Consider the following 25,000-nt stretch of genomic DNA (forward strand, 5'->3'; position numbering starts at 1 on the left):
TCCTCGATAGATTAATAGCACAAACACAACTGGGAATATGAATGAAAGAAAAGCCTCCCAAATTTTTCTCGGAGAATTTTGTTCGAGAATAATGCAAAAAACCGAGCGAGTTTAGTCCTCTTTCGAATCCGGTTGCTGAAATGGAGAAAAAATCACAAGAACAACACTATTCTGTGTGATTGCGGAGGAGACACATGTACATGTAATTATTCTTCGGCCGTATGATCGAAGCATACTCAACAATCACACGGATTGTAAACAGTCTTCGACAACATCCGACCGGAGCGGTATTTGAAGTTTATTTTGTAGGCTTCTAAATCGAGAGCGTGATCTACCCGACAATTTAGCTATATTGAGTGCCTTTGTTGCGAAAAATGAAATTTTATTCTTATCTATAGAGTAGAATAATTGCAAATTTTGCATTTGTCAAAGTACCGCATGTATGTTAATTTCAGATTAACAAAGTACACAGTTTCGTTGAACCTAACTATTCCGTAATGACTTGCTCGAGTTGTCCGAAATTTTAACAAATTATTGAAATGAAAGTTCAATCAAATGAGCGCAGCCTTGTTTGTTTATTCCCTTACAAGAATAAACAGTTCTTTAGTTACCAAATTGTCCTAGATTACTTTAGGATTTTCAAATTTCTGATTACTATCAAACAACCAAAACGGTGAACTTCTGTTTGTTGCAGGAGAAACATGTGCGGTTTCGAGTCTGCCTAATGTGCGAGCCCTAAGCACCCATGTCAAATAACGCTAAGTCTAAGCACCCATTTCAAATAGCGCTAAGTCTAAGCACCCATTTTAAAATGATTAGCTTTCAATAACTGTGTGATTCACATGCTGACTTGCAGTCATGGCTCGCATGGCTCGCCCTTTGGCTCGCACATTAGTAAAACTCCGCAGTTTCATACTGTATCTGGCTTAAAAACCTTATAAATTATTTTGTATCAAAGTTCACCTAACCCCAAAATATTTTTTTCGCTAAAATGAATCTTTGCATCTGTTCCAAACACATTCCTTTTTCCTGCCACTTTATAGGCTTCGAAAGTTGCGAAAATCAATGCATCTTTTGTTAACGACCGAGTCAGAAGGGGAGTGGGTCTATTCCTGATTTGACGTCACAAACTGATTTACATTGCATTAACTCTGTAAAAATGCATGCAAAGTAGATTGTGATGTCAAATCAGGAATAGACCCACTCCCCTTCTGACTCGGTCGTGAACAAAAGATGCTTGGTTTTTCGCAACTTTCGAAGCCTATAAAATGACTGGGTTTTTTAGAAAAATGAAAAGATGGCCGCAATACGTTTCAAACAGGTGCAAAGATTCAGTTTAGCGAAAAAAATATTTTGGGGTTAGGTGCACTTTAATGCAAACACACAGCTTAACCTTACCGTATTTAGTAAAAAATATCATTATTTATTACATGTATTTGTGAGTTGGTCTTGACTTTTGGTCATGAGTTGGTCAGAGAGGGAAACACAATGGAAAACATGTGTCATCGCCATTGAATTCACCTCAGGCACCGCAAGAAGAGTGACTGTGCTGTTGAGCGTGATTACGGTCACGTCGCCCACAAGTTAACTCGCCCACAGGTTAACTCGCCTACACCGAAGTTAACTCGCCTACACGTTTGAAGTTAATTCGCCTACACATGAACTTAACTCGCCTACACATTCGAAGTTACTGTTGATGTTATAAGATAAAGCAAAAACAAGAAGTTTACACAACAACTAATTATCAGGCAGAAAAAGGAACCATCGATTGCATATCCGATTGCACATCATTCTTTACCAGTTCACTTTTGACTGCGTGGCCGGAATGCGCCGTTATGCTTATGTTCGTAAAGTATATTAACGTCCAAACTAGAGAATTTCATGCCAAATTGTACGAAAGGGTAGGATACCATTTAAGAAATCTTTAAAGTAAAAAGATAAGTAATTTCTTTACGTGAAAGATGGTACTTACCTTTTTACTTTAAAGATTTCTTAAATGGTATCCTACCCTTTCATACAATTTGGCATGAAATTCTTGCAAATCGACGAAAACCATCTGGCCACGCAGTCAAAAGTGAACTGGTAAAGAATGATGTGAAATTAAATGCCGCTGACAGACGAAAACTCAAATCGGATATCAGATCGATGGTTCGTTTTTCTGCCTGATAGTTGTCGAGTAAACTTCTTGTTTTTGCTTTACCTTATAACATCAAGAGTAACATCGAATGTGTAGGCGAGTTAACTTTATGTGTAGGCGAATTAACTTCAAACGTGTAGGCAAGTTAACTTCGGTGCAGGCGAGTTAACTTGTGGGTGACACGACCGGTTACCCTCAGTGAGGTGTAGCTTTCTAGGGTGTTTTTGATCTTAGCAATTTTAATTTTTTTTTACCTCGTCAACCTACCTTTCTACGTGTATTTTGAAACTGTCACAGTATTAACCCTTTGAGTTATTATGAAAATAAAAGTTTGATAGTTTGATATTGATTTGCCACTAATATGTCATGTCTTACTTTTCGAGGCACGAGCGATTGAGAGCATACTTAAACGGTTTGCGTTTTTCTCAAGTCATCAAACTCCCTTTTTACCATCCCAATATGACCGCGTATATCTTCTAAAGTAATATATGTTAATTTTCATAAAGAAATCAACACCGAGAAGTGATACCACTCGTAGTATTTCGATGCTTCGCACTAATTCCTGCGACTATGGTTTTTGTTTTTCAAAGACTGAAACCTGATAACGGTGAACAAGTCTAGCACCGAAATTCGACCATCACTATAATTTTCCTTCAGATCATTGCATTTAAGAAGAGATGTAAAAATACATGAATCGTTGCATTACTTGGCGGGCGTGCCGTATGCAAATATTTCTCAATGTTTACTTTGGAAATTTATGTTCGATTCACAATAAAATCCATCGCGCGGTAAAGCTCACTGTTTTGCTTTTATATTTTTGAAATCCACGATATAAGATTGGAGTTTGAAGAGAGAACTCACAGGAACGATAGCCGCTACCTCGTTTTCCTAATAAACAGTTCCTGTTGTTATTTAATCGAGGAGTAATGCTTTCGCAAAAGTTGAATCGAGTGTGAATAATTGACAAGGTTTCACGTCGGTGATTTTGCACGGATCGAGTGTCGAGGATGGAGTATGGTTTCGATTGAATCGAGTCTCGATCCTCGACTTGATTCTCGATCCTCGATTCTCGCGAGGATCGAGTCGAGACTGTCAACTTACTTTTGCACGATAGTGTAGTAAGTACTCTTGGTATCCAAAAAGAAAACTGGGGATAAACACGCATTTTCGAAAAATAATTAAGCTTCAATTTGAGAAAGAACGCCATACATTGCTTTGTATCTTAAAGCTATTTACAAATACTATTCATGAATTATCTTTTAAAAAATGCGTGGTTACCCCTAATTTTCTTTTTGGATTTCAACAACACTTGTTAAGATCTACATTTCCTGCATAATTATAAACTGGGGCAAAAATACCTTTTAATTAGTAGGCACCGTCCTCAAATAAAATTAAATATAAAAGGGTAAGGGCCTCCTAACATTACTGACAAGTTAAAGGACTAGAAAGCCATTTACAGTACATATTATCTACGTAACAATAGACCATATTCATAAATGGCAGCCAAGAAATTATTCTTTTATCTTTGTGCTAATCATCCTAACAAGCCTCACTTTAAAACAAAAATTCTCTCGAATTTTTTTCATGTTAACGAGGCTAGTGAGGATGATTAGCATAAAGACAAAAGAATAATTACTTAGCCGCCATTTATGAAATCAATACAGTCTATAATAGGGTTGGGAGACACACAATAATGATGGCCTCAAGACTAAGGGCACATTCCATTTGACAGAACTGACCGGCCAGACCGGGCATTTGGGAGGAACAACTCTACAACGCCTTCAAATTAACAAACCCCGAGGATGATATATACTTTTCCATAAGAATGTGAGGGATTATCGTGCAAGTGTTCCTTCAAATTGTTGCATTTTCTTTGCAAAATGACGGGTCTGGCCGGCCAGTTCTGACAAAAGGAAAGCACCCTAAAATCAAGGTACATTGCATCATTCTTACAATAATTATTATTAAATGAATATTATTATTTGTTTATCAGCAATTTGCCATACATGTATTATATGAACAGACAAGCTTTATACACGGGAAGCACTGTGGTCTGGTGGTTACGGTCTTGAGCTCCTAGGATCAAGACCTGTTCTGACCACTAGTTGAATTTGATCCTGGTTACATGTAAGTCCCTGGTTCAACCTCTTGGCTGCACTTGTAATTAATAGACAACTGATTTGCCTCTAGCCAGTTGGGATTCTTAACAGTTGTTATTGTTGTTGTTCTGTTCTGTTGTTCTGTTGATTGTTTCATTGGCCCTGAAAAGCCCCAGTGGAGGGTGGTCAACTAAGCATATGTACATCAGGCCTTCTGATGTTACGCGATGGTGTGCTTTCGCACAATCCACCTCAAATCGCATCTGATCGCACAATTCACGAAAAATCACATAATTCACAAAAGAACGCACAACATTCATAAAATAAAACATAAATCAACAAAGGTTCTTAGGAATTCCTGCATAAATATATGCCATTTTAAAGATAATTTACTTTGGAAAAAGGCTAAAAAAACCATTGTCACCTTCAATTTTGTGAACATTCGAAGTTCAAGGCGTTATTTTGCATGTCGGGGACCTGGTACGAGTCTCACTCCTATAGAGTCGCCTATTGGTGTAACACAAACTCGCCCCCTTAGCCAATCTGAATGGCTGATATGTACACATCACTGAAATGATGACACAATTGCATTCTCTATTCACAATGGAAGTATAACAGAAGACCTCTTTTTTTTTATTTATCCCAAGTAATGTCGATCAAGATGCATATTTACTGTTCCTTTGTGTTCAAAATGTCTCTAGGAAAGCAAAAGAGTGTTTCCTTATCTTGAAACTTTACAGTGCATAAAACAAGCTTAAGAATGGTCAGGAAAAAATCACATAATTTACATTATTTATTGCATAATTGGCTTTTCTAATCACATAATCTGCCCTGCAAATTTTGCATTTTTTCATCGCACCCTATCAGAAGGCCTGGTACATGTATGTATGCATGTATAACTTAATAAACATTTCAAAGGCAAGGAAACCTGAAAGAAACCATCAGGTTCATATAAAATCATAACAAAAGCAAATGAAGTGAACGATAATTATTTGGCATTGGCTAGATTTATATATTAACGGCATGATGACATGCCCTTATGTCTCAAAAATTTAATATTAACTGAGAAGTTCTTTTCTTACCCCATCTGTGTGGTTTAAAGGCATATTTGCCAATGCCACATGCCTTTTCTCACGGACAATGACAATTGAAAAACGAGCCTTCAAAGCTGGTTCATCAAAACATGGAAATGCATTTCTAGCCTCTGTAGGTTCAAAATGGGTGGTAGCAAGATACCTAACAAGAAATTTAAAGAAGAAAGTCACATTCCCATATTTCAACTAATGGTTACATAAACAATAGCCTTCATTTGGCGCGAAAATATGCTGGGATATTTGTCCGCGGACATTATCTGTTCCGAGAAGGGAACAGTTTTCCGAGAGCGAAGCTCAAGGAAAACTGTGAGCTTTGAGGAACACTCAGATAATGTCCTTGGAAGGACAAATATCCGAGCATATTTTTAAAGCCAAATTGAGGCTATTGTGTTTATTATCCTTCAAATATTTTTCGCAACAAGCACCATCCTAACTTAAAGTTCACAAAAAAGTGAGTAACCCTAAACCCTAACCCTACCTGTACACATACATGTAACTTCATTATAATTATCATTTTTTTTTACTGCAATATGTGTTGTCACTCTTGACTTGCCCCACCTACGGTAGACCAGCTTTGTGGCTACATACCGTATTTACCCGTGTATACGTCGATCCCATGTATAAGTCGACCCCCCATTTTTGATGGCAAAAAACGCAATTTCTTAATTTCTTTGTTAAATGTTCATGGGACACTAATCTTGTATTCTTTGATTTCTGGACATGTGGATACACAAAAAAATCAGGGCCTCAAGTGCTTAATAGTTTCGTTGTTCAACAGCTGTTGTATATGCGGGCATTTTGTCCTTGAGTTTCGAAAACATTCTCAGAAAATCGAACATGTAAACCTCCAACTCACCTGTTTCGTTGTTCAAGGATAAAGGGCTTTAGAGGATAAGCACAATGCAACATCACAGAAGCAGAAGTCAATCTTTGAAAATAACTTGCGAATGACGATGCGAAAATGTGCAAGGTTTTATTGGTCCTTGATTTATAATTTCTCAAATGACAAACAAAACAAAACTCATAAACCAAACAATACGAAGTTTGCAAAAGCATTTAAATCTGCCAGGTTTGTATAAAGAATAAAAAACATTCATTACCAACCAACATTTTCACGCAACGTGAGTGACGATGCTTGCACGCAAACACGAGGTATTGCGCCAGGTTACTAAGCCATTGAACGATCGTGTTTTATTCGAAGAAACAGAAATGACTTTTAGAGCTTTCCGCCTTTGGAAAACGAAAATTTCCAGTGTCTATTTCATATTTGTGCTTGTGAAAATCTTCAACATTTAGAGTTGGACAAATCCTTTTTCATTTCAACTGGAATTGCTTACATTCGTATTGAAGTCTTTTGTCATTCATTTTGAAGTCTTTTACGTCGGCTTTTGTCCACTGCCTTCGTTATGCCCAAGACAACGTTAACATTATTATGTTAATTTTGAATAAATTACTTAGCTGGAACTTGGCTCAAAATCTTTGACCCGTGTATAAGTCGAGTGCAATTTTTGGAGCTTCTTTTGAGGCCATAAAAGGTCGGGTAAATACGGTATTTGCAGTGCAGCCAGTAGTTTAAACTTGTTTTCCATGTTATTAAGGATGTTCGCGCGAAAATCTTCCCACATTGAAATTTGTTTTATTTCTCGCCTGAAGTTGTCATAAATTACTTAAATTCCAAAAACGAAAAAAAATTGGGGGATCACCAACTTTGTTGCGGAGAAAAAGGCAAGGGAAAAATGCCTTAATTTTGATAGACAGGTCATCACAACAGGATGTAGCCTCATCTACTCATCCGTCGAAAATCATAAAAATAATGTTAGAGTGAAGGTTTCTGTGCATAGAAATTTTGGAGTGGGTTTTTTAGATAATTACATGCCGCTGGGGATGTCGTAAACAATAGAGTTAAACCTTAACGAGCGTTTTCGCAAGCGCTACCCGTTGTAAGTACTTCCGGAACTCAGGACACAACTTCTGACATTGTGATTTTCTTCATTTCATCATCTTTTGTAGCTTGTAAGAAGAGCCAGCGATTTGTGTCTTAAAAAATAGGGGTCACCGATGATCTAAGCGAGTAAAATCGATTTGATGTTGCGAAACTCTTGGAAAATTTAGTTTGTCACGATTTTGCATGACCTGTCGGGGAACGACTGGAACCCAAGACAGGATCGATCGATGAAAGGTTTTTGTAAAAAAAAATTTCTCCACCATAGCAACAATGTTTCAAGCAGGCATTATCAAAACCAGTAGAGTGGTAAAACTGCCATTGGAAATTTAAATCCAAAGCATTTCGATTCTAAACATGTGATCTTAATTAAACTACATGTAATTGTCATGTGATCGGAAAAATAATGTCGCATGTTTTGAAAAATTGTTTCTTGCTAAATGCCATAACCGCCAATGCACTTTACACAAACCAAGTGACAATTTTTTATGTCATGTGATGACTTCTTTCGTGGATCATGTGATAAGTTTTCTGCAGTCCACATTTCAAAATTTTAACGGCAGATTTACCACTCTAGTGATTGTGATAGTATTTGGTTTTTTTGTATCATATCTCTCCATTGCCGTCTTTATCATCTTCTGGAGTGTGGTTTTTGTGAAATATAATCTCTGGCTTTTTCCTCATAGGTCCGCACTATTCAAGTGGATTAGGAAGAGAACATAATTCTGCTCTATTTTCATGAAAGTAAAGGAAAAGAACTTCAAAAACATGCATTCACTTTGAACTAACAAGTTCGTAACGTAATAAAAACATTTTAAAAACTCAAACTCATTAAATTTACGCAACATCGCTGACTAAAACTAACCTTCCTCAAGTTTTCAAAACTTTCAACCACTACTCAATTAGCGACCTTTTCCAGCCTCCCGGTCCATTCTCTTTAACGTTTCATGATGAATTGGAAATAAATGTGCCATTCTTTAGCCGACCTGGAAATTTTTCCCTGGCATTTTTGTCGTCATAAGATCTTAACTAATGCTTGAAGTAATGCGTGACATATTACAGTCGCATTAATTACCTGCGCAGTAAAAGTTGCGCACAAACAAATAGCATGAACGTCCTTAAATACCGGTAAATGTTTGGACGAAAAATAGAAATGACCCTTGCACTTGACTGGACAATTTGAGCAATAACAATAATTTATTACTGTCTGTTTTAGACACCTGAAAAATTCAGGCAGCTTCAAAAGGATTTTACTCGTCAACTGAGGACCTTCTAAGGCACCTGAGGGCTGAATCAATGGGTTAAATAAAATTTATTTCATGTTTTTTAAAAACGTTTAAAGTAAAACTTATGAACGTACATGTAGTTGACATTACAGTTAAAATGGGACCAGCCTTTAAATCATGTCTGAGCATTTATTTGAGAACATTCTTGCGAAAGTCAATCCCACCCCTCCTTTTCTGTCCACAGTGCATTCGTGTACTACTAGGATTTATACATGATTACAGCATAATGCTCAAAATTCACCACCATAGCCTCATTTGCACAAAATTATTCACATCATCTGGACATGCAATATTGTTCACACATGGGTTTTCTTTACAAGTTTGCAGCACATGCTAAAATTTACCAGTTTGATCTTAGTGGTTAAATTAGCTACAATCTTGGTCATAAAATTTCTGAGACACTTGCCACGTACATGTATCAGTTCACCCCCTCTCTCCAAATCAAAGTTGTAGAAACAAAAACTATTGACTTTTTCCACAAATACCCAAAGTTATTGCAGGATCAACAATGTTACAAGGGCGAGGGGTTGTATTATGGGTTGGTGTCACCATCTTTTTGGCTGGGATTGTAGTCAGACATCATTGTGCATAAGTTGCTATTTCTGGTTGTAAAGATTTCGATAATCCAAATGGAATATTTCACAATAAACATGCTTTTACAAAGAAATTTCAATCTCCACAATGCCATTGTACAATCATGCGAATTTGTTTAATATTACTCTGAGGAACAAAGTACAACAATCTGGTATTAATACATGAGCAGATAGATGTAAATATTTCTGAACCACAAAAAAATCATAATAAATAGTAAAATCCATTTAGAATCATATCACATACAATCAAAAAAAAAAAAAGATCAACTATTTAATATTATCTTAACAAATAAAAAAGGATAGCAATAAGAAATACAATATTTAATTTATTGTGCATCTATGACTTAATTTGTCCAATTTTATCAAAAAACTACATATTAGGCTGCTTTGAATGATGAAAAGGTTGTAATATTATTGATCTCATTGATTTTGGCAAATTATTCCAATCCTTCGCTGCAGCATATTGAAAAGTTTTTTTTGTCTAACGGTTGTATTTCCTTTTGGTAAATGTAGTGTAGTATTGTCTCTGAGATCTCTCCCGTGCAGACTTGATTGCCGAGGTAGTTAGCCTTTAGTTCGTTTGGACAGTATACTCGTTGATGATTTTATAGACCAACTGAAATCTCAGAATTAAGGCCTTCGATTTTTTAATGTTGAGAGTCCCAATTTAGATCTCATACTCTTGAGTGCATGAGGTCCTGTTAGCTTTATGCATGGTGCGCATAACTTTGGAGCCTTTCTAGGCTGTCTATCATTGAATTCAAACATTCCATCCAAAAAGAACATCTGTAATCAAAGATTGGTAGCACTGCTTGTTTATAAATCTTCAATACAATTCTACTAGTCAGGAAACTAGAGAGTCTGTTTGTAAGACAGATTTTTGGATATGTTCTTTGTTGCATACAGCGTATACGAAAGATACTCTTTCCAAGTCAGGGTACTAGCATCTTTCATATATGCAACAATGAACGTATCCAAAAATCCGTCTTGCGAACAGACTTTCTAGGTTCCTGACTAGAAGCATTCTATTGAAGATCTATCAACAAACGACGCTACCAATTTTTGATTATGGATGTTACGTTTAGTATAGGATTTGGCTCTGACTCTTCTTTTTTTTGTAGGAAGGGGGGGGGTTAGATCTTCAGAGGCAATCGCGACAACCACAAAACCATGGAACACTACGTAACAGATTAACGGGGAAGTATGTATTAAAGAATTGTGTGCCTGGCCAGAAATGTGTTCGTGTTTTGAATGTTGCATGCTATGGGCTTAACATTGATAGGTGTATTAACATAAGAAAAACATTGAAATACTGTAAACTTTAAAGGAAATGAGCTAAAAAACCTAAGAACAAAGTGTAGGCTACCCGTAGCCTCTTGTTTAAGGAAGAGTTCAACGCTGATCAAACGTGGAACTATCGTTCGCAGCTGTCCAAGGAATTATGAAAATATAAACGTAGGTTTTCACATTCAATTAAATTAAACTCATTCCATTAACAAATAACATATGTTTTTAAAAACAGCAAATTTAGAAATAAAGAGAAGTGGTTATTCCCTAAAAATATATGAACTTCACATCAGTGTGAGTCGAAGATTCGTGGCGAGACATCGCAAAATCATCAAGGCATCATTTGAACATACAATGTAGACAAGAAAGAACGTGTAAATAACACTTCAACTTTTAAATGTTGATCCCATGAAAACTATGAATTCATAGAGCTGACATACCCTAAACCGATTATATTACAAAAATGAAAAGCAATACGATAAAAATGTCCTTACTTTCTTCCTGAAATTATATACCTCGGTTAATGCAAAACGACATTGATCAAGGTATTCAAGAAGGGGGGGAGGTTAGATCTTAGTATCTCTTCATTCAGAGGCAATCGCGACGACCACAAAACCATGGAACAACACGTAACAGATTAACGGGGAAGTATGTATTAAAGAATTGTGTGCCTGGCCAGAAAATGTGTTCGTGTTTTGAATGTTGCATGCTATGGGCTTAACATTGATAGGTGTATTAACATAAGAAAAACATTGAAATACTGTAAACTTTAAAGGAAATGAGCTAAAAAAACCTAAGAACAAAGTGTAGGCTACCCGTACCCTCTTGTTTAAGGAAGAGTTCAACGCTGGTCAAACGCGGAACTATCGGTCGCAGCTGTCCAAGGAATGATGAAAATATAGGTTTTCACATTCGATTAAATTAAACTCATTCCATTAACAAATAACATATGTTTTTAAAAACAGCAAATTTAGAAATAAAGAGAAGTGGTTGTTCCCTAAAAATATATGAACTTCACATCAGTGTGAGTCGAAGATCCCTAGCGAGACATCGCAAAACCATCAAGACATCATTTGAACATAGACAAGAAAGAACGTGTAAATAACACTTCAACTTTTAAATGTTGATCCCATGAAAACTACGAATTCATAGAGCTGATATACCCTAAAACCGATTACATTACAAAAATGAAAAGCAATACGATAAAAATGTCCTTACTTTCTTCCTGAAATTATATACCTCGGTTAATGCAAAACGACATTGATCAAGGTATTCAAGATCACGACACCCCTAATGGAGCCCATAGAACACTAGCAATCTAGGGAACTCACCTTTTCTCACCAGAAGACGTATAATACGTACTCAAGTAAAATCCCGAGAGTTCGCTCCTTAACACCGAGCTGAATTCAATAACAAGAAAATAATATCCGCCGCTTTGAAGAAGAGAATTTTCTTGGAGGGTTATCACCAACATTTCTCCTTGCGTACGATCAACACTTGCTACATCTAGCAATTTTACGGTTTCTTTGGTATTAAGATCTTGTATACTTGCAACTTTCACGCCATTTTCGGGGACCTTTATTTTATCGCCAACGTGAAGAGAAATATTATTCGCCGAAACACTGCAGTAGAGGAGGACATCAACTTTTCCAGAGAATTTAAATGTTGTCAGATTAGGATGCAAATACACGAGATATTCGATCGGTGATAGATGTCTTGGTAGTCTTAACGAGGGCGAAGGTATATGTATCTGTCTTTTTGGTGCCGCCGAAGTGTCTCGAGGCAAATCAAAACTTTGATGAGTATCCTTGGCGTTTGTTTCGGTCGAGGAAGAAGGACGAGCGAAGACAGCAATAAGCAAGACCAGAAGTAATAACAGAACTGTTATGCCGAAAATGGCGGTTTTACCGCCGAACATATTTCTAAGTTTGAAAGCAAAGTTTGAGGATAAATGTCTTTTCCTTCTTAAGTGCTTTTGTTCTGGAAGAAGTGAAATACTGACGTGGTCTTCTAATACTTCACTTACAGAGTCCGATCCCTCGAGATCCGATTCCATTTATACTCCGCATAATTAGCAATTGAAAACACCTCTTCGGCACCTGTATCCGGTTTGTTGTGGCTATCACGTGACCACTGCTCTAGCCGTGTATACCGCGAACAGGAGAGTTAACGTCAATGGGTGTGTGAGTGAGAGTGCACGTTTCCTTTCATTTCATTGTTAGTGCTCCTTCAAAAATTCTCGCTTGACCCTTTTTTTAATCCTAAAAACAAATTTCTAAAAAATGTTGATTTTATCCTTCAAAAGACGCCCACGCAGTACATACATATGGAAATAAGTTTCATCAAGACTACGCAAATTTTTTTTTTCCCAACAACGGGATTTTTATATCTCTTGGAAAGGTAAATTACGAATACTCTGTCTGAGATAACGATTTCAGCTCTTCGAAACTTACAGCTCGCCATGTCATTTTTTAAATAAATCGACAACTCTGAACACAGCATGTGAATTACTATAACTTTTCTGTTTTCGCAGATAAACTTACAAGAAATGATATTTTGGTTTCAGTTTTAGGATATATACAAAATTAGATCGGATGATCCCCAATTGATACAGGATGAAATAACATCTCGCAGCCACAGCCGGATTAAAACCGCCGGCAGAAAGTTTTACTTTGCTCCGAAGAAATAATATATTTCTGCCTTTTGGCTGTCACCAACTGTGGTTAAATAAAGCCGCACCGGGATGCCGACAGCCGGCTCGGGCATGAGGAAAGTTTGTAAGAAAAAAGTGCTTCTCGTTTAGTAAAAATGTCTGGCATTATTAATTAATCTTGTTTTAATTTAACGATTTCGTTGAAAAAATAACTCATTTCCCGAATTAGTGGCCATACGCATATCCGGATTAAACTCAGGCAGATGGAACAGTATTGATAGTAGCCTGGATTAGGCCACGAAGTCACGGCTTACCAACCAAAAGTTTAGGGGGACTTGAGAGTTTTGTCAAAACAGCGATACATATTTCGTAGTTTGATTAATTCATTATTATTATTATCATTATCATTTTTTTACAGAAGAAGAAAGAAGCTTGATTTAAAAGTTGCACAAAGAAAACCCATTTGAGGCTGATTGAAGAGATCACATTTAATGATAATAACCTGAAGACAATTAGGATAAGTTCATTGCTGAACTTATGACATCAATAAGGTGGAATTTGGTTGGAGCACTGGTTGTCATAGCCGCAATCATCTGGATTTCGCACAACAATTTGTACCTGTACGTTATAAATAGCCTTTTTCTGTCTCCTATTAAAGGTAATAGCAATATCATACTGGTCCAGTATGAAAATATTATTGATCTAAAAAAAAATTAAATTAACATATATTCTAGTTGAAGACATTTCTCATGTAAATATTGTAGTTTCCACTTGAAGTTTTCTTAGCTGCTTTTTTCCACAAAACCAATAAAAACGACTTATTGATCAAATAAAAATAGAAAAACGAAAGGACATAAGGAAAAAGAGGATAATCGTTGTAAAATCATTACAGGCTTTGCCGTCAAAGACTGGTACGCTTAGGAAGGAAACCGCTAAGAAGACTACACGAAAGAAATATTAACAGTAATGAATGATATATTATTTTCACTGAAAAGATCTTATCGTAATTAATTATTAAAAGAAGGTTACTATCATTATATTGAGGACGAAGAAATAAGTTGGTCGATTACTTTAATCACTGTTCATGTGTTACGATTTCTCCAAGCCCATGTAGGGCAACTCAGTTTTGCGTTTACAACTGACTTTGCTATGACAGCAGCATAAACCATCTCAAGACTTCTGAATCTTGTAACTAGTGCTTCCGAACCTGAAAATTCCTCCTGAAAATCTCCCGATGCAGATTAACATTGGGCGAATGTTAAGAAAGAAAAGAAAAATGTTCACAAATCAACTGAATTTGTGTGCTCCCCACACACCAACACGCATAAACACAAATTTGAAAAAGAGTTCGTTTGTCCAGTTTGTTTGAATTCAGGAAATTGTCGGAAGAAATTTCACATCGGATCCGCTTTCTCGTACAATGTTTTCTCACATGTAAACTTATATTTGTTTCAAAATATTATTGTTTGCCTTTGATTAGTAAGTAGATGACAACCTTACTGAAAAGTATTTGACTAAAAAGAAAGTTATTCTTTCATAGCGATTCCTTTGCATCACCATGATTTCCAGCATTTCCAGTATGGGAGAGTAAACTGAAAGACACGAAAGAAGCACCGATCTCGGATTTATGACTGCAAATATCATCACGATTGATTCTCAGTCTCCAGTCCACTGACGAATATTCTCCGAGTAAGGAACAAATTGCTTTCATTTAGAAAAAGTCCATCCACTGTTTTTCTTTTAGGCTGGCTTGGTGGAGCAATCGAAACATATGAATGTATATGTTCACCGTGCGACGCACCTTACCGTGGCCAATCAGGATGTGTGAATTTGATTGACAGTCATGCCTCCTTGCAAAGTTCGCACAGTTGTAAGTTGAACACCGTTGCATGGGTTGTTGAGTTAACGTATTTACGCGTAATTGTCAAAATGTGAAAGTTTGTTGGGTGATGCTTTAATAATGGCCCGAGCAAACGGCCTCAACATTACTTCAACATCCATTCGATTTTCTTGAATGATCACAGGCGACCCAAACTCATAATTCATCATCTTTAAATGAAGGATATAGACTAACAGGGAAGATATCAGAAGAATCAGTACTGTTAACAAACACTGCTTTTGTTATTCAAATTTGCCAACCACAGGAGCAGAAGACCCTTTATTTCGAGAACCGACGAGGCTCTGGTTGGCACATTCATGACAATAGATGACGAAAACGAAGGCTATAGGCGCAAATTTCAAAACTACCCCAGAGCGCCTTAAATCGACACAAGGACTCCAGGTGAAGTAAGAGTAAGTTTATTTTATTTATTTTCCTCTCTGTAAACTAGGGTTAGTTTATTTTTTTTCGGCATTTCATGTTTCCCGTATAAACCCTACAAAAGCTCGACTAAGCATTCAAATTATTCGTTTGGGTTGCCTGTGGAATGATAACTTTTTAGGGATTAAACCACTGCAAAAACCGTGTACGATCAAAACTTGCTCTACGTTGGATCAAAATAGATCGTGACCACACCATAAAAAACTTTAAAATAGAAAATATCCTGCAAAGGTTGGTCAAGACAACGTGAACATAGGCGTTGTTGCTTGCAATATTTCGGCTGGCCAACACCAGCCTTCTTCAGGTTTATTGAATGGATAAATGCTAGTAACAAGATCTTTATATTTACCGGAAATGACATAAAAATGCTACGTGATGTGTTATAAAAACGGAAATGCATAAAAAAGAGAGAGAAAAATACATGATAACAAGATGAAAAAAACAAAAGAAAATTAAAAGGTAGCTAAACTAAATTACATTTCATCTCTTCTGTTAAGGCCTGCAGGCTCCAGTGTTTTTCCTCTGTGTATGAGGAATACCTCACGAGCCTTTCTGATGGAGTCACGACTAGTGTGTAGTTGTTCGAGCGGTATAAGGATCATGTGATCCTCCGCGTGACCACTGGTCAGGAAGTGTCGTGAAACCGCAGTGGGGGTATAACTACAAAAGGGGCTTATAATAGGTCGCCTATGTTCATTAAAGCGGTCTTTAAGACGACGTTTGGTCTCTCCGATGTACTGAAGATTACATTTAGTGCACTGAATCATGTGAATTACATTAGGGGTTTCACAAGTAATATGTGATTTGATTTTGAAGGTTTGTCCAGTACTATAAAAAGTATATTGATTACGTCCATCCTCAATAAAAGGACAGGCGGTGCAACTAGTTTTATTGCACCGAAACGAGCCGGATGGAGACCCAGATTGGTCGGTGTAAGTAGGTTCCGGCAATTTAGCTCTAACTAGAATGTCACTAATGTTTTTACAACGCCGGTAGGCTACTAAAGGGAGATTAGTAAAAACATTTTTACAGCGACCAGATGAATAAAGCACGTTTGAGTGTTTGTGAATTATACGGGATATGTTAGGTAAAGCGGGGTTATAGGTAATGACGAACGGAACAGTATCTGTCTGTTGTTTAGGTTTGGGTTTAAGAGCGTCGTTCCGGGAAATGTCAGAAGCACGTCGTATCTGGGTTTTAAGGAAATTAAGTTCGTAACCTCGGTTGACGAGGTAGTCCATAAGTTCCTTACAGCGTTGTTTGTAAGTGTCATTGTCGGAGCATATGCGTCGAAGGTGAAGTGCAAGGCTATATGGAATGGAACGTTTAGTGTGGGTGGGGTGGCATGAGGAGATGAGTAAATATTGATGTTTGTCAGTGGGTTTAGTGTAAAGATCGGAATGATGTTGAATGATGTTGAACGATCAGTTGAAGGATTATAGACCGATTGCATAGAGCGGTTTTGGAATGAGTGTCGTAAAACCAAAACCATAGTAATTACTTTAACCAATCAAAAAGGACAATCAAAACTCGAAGTAATTACACGTAGCCGACACAAAAGGCGGGAAAATATGCACGCGCGAGCCACAATTGGTTTTGGTTTCACTTCTGATTGGTTGAAAAAGTGACGCGAAAACTTTGAACCAATCACTGAATGAAGTAGATGCAAAACCAAAGTAATTAGCTAATTACTTTCGACACTCAATTGAAAACCGCTCTAAATGGCGGCCAAAAATGTATTATTTTGTTTATGTGCTAATTACACATACTAGCCTCGCTGTCCAACGACATTTCTATTGTGTTTTCTCCATGCAAACGAGGCTAGTGAGTCTAATCAGCACATAGACAAAAAAATACGTTTTTGGCGGCCATTTTTATGCAATCGGTCTATTCTTAATTGTCAATTTGCTCCAAGTGAAGTATAATCGTTCATTTTGGACACTAAAAGCTTGATAGGGATCATGGGAAATGATTTTTTTTTTACAAGCCGAACCCCAATGTCTGGGTCCACTCGCAGGACTCGAACCTGGGAATGTTTGATTACTCACTAACTGCGAGGATGTGATTTTTTTTTTTGTCAATAATTTTTTCTTCAGCAAATACCTCTGTAAACGTGTATTAACACCCGCTAAGAGGAAAGCTTACACAGTGAAAAATGATCTTAGATTATATTTCATATCGCAGGTCTACATCAGCCTTTGGCTGCTATTCTTGTATGTAAATAATCTTGTAACTTTGTTTATATATAACCCAACCTGCGTTATCAAAAAAAGATTGATTGATTGATTGATTGATTGATTGATTAATTGATTGATTGATTGCTGTCTGTTAATCAAACTTCAAGAGAAAGCTAACCATTTTAAAATCAGGCCATAGACTTAAACATTATTAACCAATGATTTTATGTATATACTAATTAGTGTTGGTGAATAATCGGCACACTTAGTAGTCAGGTGATCTTTAGTGGTTAAGTGAATAAGAACAGTTCTTTCAAAGTGGGTGCTCCGGGTTCAAATCCTGTCCAAGGGTTACTTTTACCTTTTTTCTTTTTATCTACTACCACAAGTCCTGAGACATAGCAATCTAAATGGTGGCCATGATAATACTTCATTTTTGGAGCAAACTGACAAAAAATGATAACCTTCTTTTGAGGAAGAGATCGTGTTGGCTGGAGTGGGCGAACAGTTTCAACACATCATCAACATTTGATTCAACAATTAAAGCTCACGAGAGGCCTTGTATTCAGTCCCAGGCTGCAGCAGCGGTTGTTACTACAGATACGGACATGATACGTCATTGAGAGACCGATTAGTGCGCATGCTTATATCCAACAATGCTGAAAGAAGGGGGCATGCAAACGGATTCAACTTCATTCAACATTTGAAAAAACAAAAAAAATGTTGACAGGTTGTTGAAACAAAGTTTAAACGCTTTTAAACTGGTTTTCATCCAATCAGATCGCTACGATAAGCAAGAGAACAAACGGTCGAAAACCCTGTCGGTTGAAGGTGGGTCTTTAGAACTCAGAACTAGCACAGTCCCCAGGCCTTTGAATAAAATCGAGGCTGGACTTATTTCACTCTCCTAGAAGGTTTTAAAAAAATAAAAATAAATAAACAAATGAAACGAAAATAAATACAAATAGTTAAAACTCTTAGAATCGTCCTAGGTGAGGTGGCACTTTCAAGTCATGTATATTGCCGCCATGCATGATTCCTAAAGATATCTGTTGAGGGTGACTGTATAACACAAGTCAAGAAGGCAGTGCATTCCAGCATTCCAAAGTCTTTGATAGCTTGTTTTGATATAAACCTCGTTGCTTTTCTAATGTAAATCATGTTGTTATAATGTGATAACGAGTTTCTTTTTACATAAGAAAAGGAGTGAGGTTTTTATCAAAACATCGTCAACTCCAGTCTCGCTTTTATTCAAAGGCCGGGTAACTGGGCACAGAACTGTAAAATGATCTATTAGTGGTTTCTGTATTTACAAAAATTTTGGTTAGTAGAAGCAAATGCCTGGTCAGTGTCTGAATTTTAACGCCGGTTAGAAGTCCATTGAAACTTTTGACGGCCTCGTTTACGTAAATGTTTCGATGAAATTGTCCAGTCACCGATGGCTTTTCCTCCGCCGAGAGTAGTGCGAGGTTGCTTAATCACCGCACAGGACGACGTATCATCGGTGGTTTCATTCCGAAAGTAGACGTTATACGTTGGTTAGACATTTTCTGGGATGGACCCAGGAGTGGTGAGGGTGATTCCGTCGGACCCTTAAACTGAAATGAAAACAGTTCTTTGGACACCTCAATTATAACCTTTTCAGCCAGTTGATCAGATATTTACAGAATACCGAGGGAATGTCAGTATAGAAGACAGATGTATCAGTGTTAGGGTCTGGACAAACGGGAAATGTTTGGCGTTTAAACAACATCAAACATTGTTTGGTGACCAAACATGCTGATGTTGAATTGAGTGGCCAAACGGTTAACACATGTTTGATCTAGATCTACCTCAGATTAAACTCCCCAAACAAAGAACTATGGGTCACAAATACGTAAAAATACACGTGGATACAAGCGGCTGAACAAGCGTGGTACGCATGCACGCGCCAAACACGTTTGATACGGCAAAACTTCGCCCATCAAACACGAGAACAAAAGAAATGTTTTTGTTTGATCGAAAATTTAATGAACTTCAAATTTTATCAAACACGATCAACCGCACCAAACAAGGTGGCCAAAAAGGTTAAATGGATGGTCACCAAATAATGTTTGATATTGTTTAAACGCCAAACATTTTCCGATTGAATGTTTGTTTAAACGCCAAACATTTCACGATCGATTCGCTCTGACGAAGGGCTAAGGCTCGAAACGTCAGCTTTTAGAATCTCTGTACGGTGGCCAATTTACATTATCAACTCCGTTGATAAAACCCAAGGCTGCAGCCGTGCATGGTTGTTACTATGGATACAGATATGGACACGCTCATACCCAACAATAGGGAGTTTTAGCAAAGACGACGGGTACGGCTACGGCAACGCCACCGTCAAAGCAAGAATATTCGTGCTGCACGTGCAACACGAATTTCCGTGCATTTCTTTGCCGTACTCCACAAAACAACAACTTGAAATCACCAAATTTTAGGTTTTGACGACAACGTGAGCATATAACAATGAATAAGTCATTTTCAGTTTTGACTTTAAAACCGTTCGTACCCATCCATTTACAGGATAGTTCGCCTTTATTGTACAATGTGAACCTGAGATGGATTAATCGCGAAATACTTGCGATAGCGCTAAGTTATATTTTGGACTAACGTTTTCGTTGCTGTAGCCGTCGTCTTTGCTAAAACTCCCTAATGTTGAAATGTTGAATGGTTGTTGAAGCAAAGTTTAAAGGATTTTAAACTCATTCAACATCGATTCAACTTCGTTTCAACATGTTTCAACAAGGTTGAAAGGGAAGAGGGGGCATACGGTTTCAACGTCACTGTTCAACAACATCGAACGGCAGGTTAGTTTTGCAGGTTGCAGGTTGCAGGTTGAAATTTACTGTGACTGTTACATGAATAGCTAACCTTAGGCCTAATTAGGCCTAAAAACGTTTCTTTAGGCCTCCTTAGGCCTAAAAACGTTTCTTTAGGCCTAATTAGGCCTAAGGTTAGCTATTCATGTAACAGTCACAGTAAATTTCAACCTGCAACCTGCAACCTGCAACCTGCAAAAACTAACCTGCCGAACATCGAACGGATGTTGTCAAATGTTGTTTTTCCCGGGCCTTACTTTATTCAGTTTAGTCATCATATTCTAAAATGCATGGCCTCGTTGAATGTAGACACTAAAGTTGTCTTAAATATCTCAATACAGAGATGACTGCGACGGACAATTCCCCATGCAAGCCCCTTTCCCCTTTAAATCTTGGATCCTGTAAAAGCGGATTCGGCTTGAAAATGACGTTACCTTCTGATGTTGGCATATGTCATTTCCGTAGAGAAAGTTTGGATGCCGCGTACGTCTGCGAAAATCAGCACTGATGCCACAAAAATATAAAAAGGAATAAACACTAACCCTAACACCCTAAGAAAGCGAATTTATACGTATCTTTTGATGGGGAGGTTACTAATATTAACATCGACCACCTCGGAAGGACCGAGACAATTGCAGGAAGTAATGATTAATAGAAAAGGATTTTCAATAACGATGTCTCACTCTAAAATCCTTTGCATGCAAAGCACTAAGTCGATGAATCAGGAATGAGCAAAAAAGAATCGGGGAGCGGAGAAAGGGGGAGGGATTTGAGAAGCCATCAAGAGTAGTGTATCTTCAGAGAAAAAACTCAAAAAAAAAAAAAACTGCCGGAAGAAAAGAATTTACAAAATTCGCAATAAATTTTCCATTTCCTTTTCGAATCAGTCGTCCTGAATATTGCTGGGTGGACTAGAGACAGCTGAATAATTCAGAGCTTATCGTTTCATTACAAATCTCTACAATCGATCAAACGTTGTCAACAATGATTTTCACATCTGCTTAGCTTCAAAGAAGTTAATAAATATGTGAATTACTCACCTGAGGTGATGTTGGCTTTCTGAAACAACAACGCTGAGAACTTTGTTTTGCAGCCTTTGAATTTATTCTACACTTAATTTTCTTATATGAATACTCTTTCACCTTTTTTATTGAAAATATTACACGACTGTCATCAAAATGTTTGACCAGTTGAACAGTTGACAGATAACGATATATTTTAAAAGTTCTCGGTACGTACCACAATTGAACGTATTCCGTGCTAGACATCTCCATTTGGTGCATAACCATGAAGCTACCATTTGGCGCTAGGCTGATAATAGTGACATTGTTTGGTTTGGAGATTAACGGTAGGAAGTCTGAAACCTTTTGAAGTGTATCCGGCCTATATCTTCTTTGAATAGTTTCTGTACTACAAGGATTGGCTCTAATGTCCTCTTCCACTTTAACCTCTATGTTTTAACAAGTTTGTTTCGATGTCTTTTCACCAATTCACATTAACTAAAACGCTCGAAACAATGAAAACGACCAAGAATGGAATTCAATTGACCATGCTTGTAAAGTGAAAAACCTTCGTTGGATACATGTTCAATTGTTCAGGGTCTTTGAACCAATGGAATGCGAGCGTCTTAAAAGCTGTATTTAAGTTTTTAAATCGTTTTTAGAAAAGAAGTTTCCGTTCTGATCAGTGTTTCCGAATTGTTGTCGAGGGAATGAAAGGCGACAAAACGTACCACCTAGTTGAGAAAAAATTCTGCAATGTATACTGCGCACGCAACATGGTAAACCCCATTTACATCCGCGCTGCATTAAGATTCAATTGGAAATTTGCACCCTAATATTGTTTCAACTGAAGAAACATCAAAGTAACAATTGCTATAACGGGTAATGATTTAACTATATGACTTCTCAACAGCCCTGTGTTATGACAAATGGCCTGACTGCCGAGAGGTTGCAAACGAAGAAACTTGTAAAACAAACCTTTTCGTTAAATACAGATGCCAAAAGAGTTGCGGATTTTGTGGAGGTGAGATATAAACGACCACCGGCGTTGAAAGAAAATCGTATTTACGAGAAAAACTAGGTGTGCCAAAAACGTCCTTTTCTAACATGAAACAAAGCTCGTTAAGGATACTTTGTGGTCGAAATATCAAACACAAGCCTTATTAGTGACTTAACAACAGAAATTGGTGATAAAACGTTGTTTATTCCGAGGAATCGAGCGCACTCTTTTGTGGCCGAGAACTGGGCTCGCTGGCCGATAACTGCATAGGCCCACGAACGAAGCCTCCATTTTCGTTATTACTCGGGAGAAAACAGCGTTGAGCAGTCGATAGCTTTACATGTGTAAACTGAATGCTGAAGCTAGTTGTCTTTGAAATTTCAAGTCCTTACGGCCATTCCAAGGTAAGAAATACAAGTTTACGTTTTTTGTGGCCGAGAACTGGGCCCCATACTGTATTGTAATCACTTCGCGACTACTCCAAGTTTTTTTTTAACACGAAAGTGGTGTGGCAGTCCCTCAAGAATGAAACCGATATGAGTCACGCTTAATTTAGGGCCTGAGAAAATGAAAATTTATCTCCAAGCAGGCTGACGTCCTCCATAAAACCTCAGTCAAAACTGGCTATTTTAAGTCGTTGTTTTGAGGACGACGGAAGGAAATGGACAAAAGTGAAAAGACGCACGGGCAGAGCGTGCAAAGCTATTATTTTTGCTGAATATGCAAATTTATGACGTTCTCGTTACCGTCGCCGTTTTCGTTGCTAAAGCTCCCTCTGATCTCAGTCATTGAGCGGATACATTAGATGGAGTCAGCACCCTTTTTCCTTTTCTCGTCAAATTGATGAAGGCACTAGAAAGGTGTGTCAGTAGGTCGCTAAGGTCGGGTCTTTGAATTATAACTTTCTATCCTACATTTATAAAACTTCAAACCACAGAAGGTCAGAGAAGCATTAAATTATGTCTGATTGTTAATGACCTGGTTGCTTTGTGAAATGAAACTCAACCTACACATGGCGTCCATTGAGGGAATCAACACCGGACCACAGTGGTGGGAAGCGGTTGATTTAACCACTACTTCAACACTACATCCGTACTCCCTTCATCGAGCTAGCGACAGTTGACCGAACTTTTATTATTGAAATAAGCACGAAGGCTTTCATTCGTGCATGATCCCCCATTAATTTAATCGTACAAAGTCTATAGGTTATTTCAAACTGAAATAACAGCTTGTTGTAATGGTTTCAGGTCCCAAGCCTCCGCCGACGCAGATATCTCCAGAACCACCAATCCCAACTGATGGACCACCGAAGCCACCTGTGCCACCCCTCCCCCACGGTAAGTCATGCAGCTTCCTTGCATTTTGCAGCAAAAGTATTAATAAGAGTGTGCTCTGGTATGCCAGCATTCCATGATATTACTTTCCGTATTACGGTCAATAAATAAAACCTGATCTAATTATGGGATTTACACTGTTTTTATACTAATAGTCACATTACAGCTAGTGCAACGTGCCTTTTTTTTTACCGCTTACTTCTTGAAATACAATTTTTGTGTCGTTGCTTATTTTAGTACTAGAGGGAGTCCCTCAATGGGTTCCATCTCCTTTCGAAATAGTTAAGGGTGCAGTTTTCTAGAGCAATTTTTTTTTTTCAATTTTCATTGAGGTGAGCAGAAGATGTATATATACTTGCAGCTTAGGTATGGCGTTCTTAATTTACAGGTATATATGTAATGCCTAGCGATAAGGAGCAGGTGGTGCAAAAGTACATTTGATACATTTTCAACTAAACCTAGGCACAAAAAAGGAGAAAAAACAGAATCTTTAAGATTCACAATTTTTTGGGAAATCCATTCAAGTACTTTTTTCCAAAAGGCTTGGGTATATTTGCAATTCCAAAACAGGTGGACTAAAGTTTCAGTAGATTCCCCGCAGAAAGAACAAGAGTCCACTTGTTTTATGCCTATCCTGCAGAGAAAATCATTTGTCGCTATTCGTCTATGCAGAATTTAAACTGGAATACTCTAAGCTTTGTTTCTCTTTTACAAAAGAATGGCAGATAGTAAGCATTTCGTCAATTAACGGTCGAATTTCCTACTATGTCCTTCTCAGCGAGTCATTTTTCTTGGCTCTGTAATGGTGTAGAGGCTTTGTCTTGCACGAGGCGTCTGTACGATTAATATTTGGGTGTGACAGATGGCTCGCTGTGTCATTTGTAGATGGCCAGGGTTAACTAGGGCAGGTGGGCATACTTTCTTGAATTGCTTTAAGGCCCCTATTACTTTAAAATACTCAAGGTAGTTGGTTTTGATATTATACTTAGCGACAAAAGCATTGTAGCTTAAGAATGTCTGAACTTGATTAAGTAGATCTCTAACCTCTTTTACCCCTTTCTTAAGCCAAGATGTATAGAAAAAGGGTCGGTTTTCTATTCTAATCAGCGAGTTGTGCCATATACCCATGGCGTTAAAATCAAGGTGTTTTTCTTTGTAGCTCAAATCTGTCCAGTGCTCTATAATTTCTCTCAAGAAGGGATCTCTTAAATTAAGCTGCGGAACATCCTGT

General features: G+C 37.6%; 2 protein-coding genes across 4 annotated transcripts in view; one reads left to right on the forward strand and one right to left on the reverse strand.

The window, feature by feature from the left end:
• The window catches only part of LOC138008283 (endoplasmic reticulum aminopeptidase 1-like), a 42,873-nt gene extending 30,322 nt beyond the window's left edge, over positions 1-12,551 (reverse strand). Inside the window, exons 1-2 of one of the 2 annotated variants that reach the window (XM_068855569.1) lie at positions 11,770-12,551; positions 5,319-5,472 (exon numbers count right to left, since the gene is read on the reverse strand). In XM_068855569.1, the coding sequence (XP_068711670.1) occupies positions 5,319-5,472; positions 11,770-12,494 (879 nt within the window). In that variant the 5' untranslated portion in view covers positions 12,495-12,551. The remainder of the gene's footprint in view (positions 1-5,318; positions 5,473-11,769) is intronic. The other variant, XM_068855568.1, reaches the window with a different exon arrangement.
• A 191-nt stretch (positions 12,552-12,742) lies between these two features.
• Positions 12,743-25,000, forward strand: part of LOC138008286 (chymotrypsinogen A-like) — a 19,307-nt gene continuing 7,049 nt past the window's right edge. The window contains exons 1-5 of one of the 2 annotated variants that reach the window (XM_068855573.1): positions 12,743-12,838; positions 13,510-13,749; positions 14,836-14,961; positions 22,349-22,459; positions 23,683-23,772. In XM_068855573.1, the coding sequence (XP_068711674.1) occupies positions 13,629-13,749; positions 14,836-14,961; positions 22,349-22,459; positions 23,683-23,772 (448 nt within the window). In that variant the 5' untranslated portion in view covers positions 12,743-12,838; positions 13,510-13,628. Of the gene's footprint in view, positions 12,839-13,509; positions 13,750-14,835; positions 14,962-21,604; positions 21,783-22,348; positions 22,460-23,682; positions 23,773-25,000 lie in introns of those variants that run through there. The other variant, XM_068855574.1, reaches the window with a different exon arrangement.

Source organism: Montipora foliosa, chromosome 6, assembly GCF_036669935.1.
Source record: "Montipora foliosa isolate CH-2021 chromosome 6, ASM3666993v2, whole genome shotgun sequence".
NCBI lineage: Eukaryota > Metazoa > Cnidaria > Anthozoa > Scleractinia > Acroporidae > Montipora > Montipora foliosa.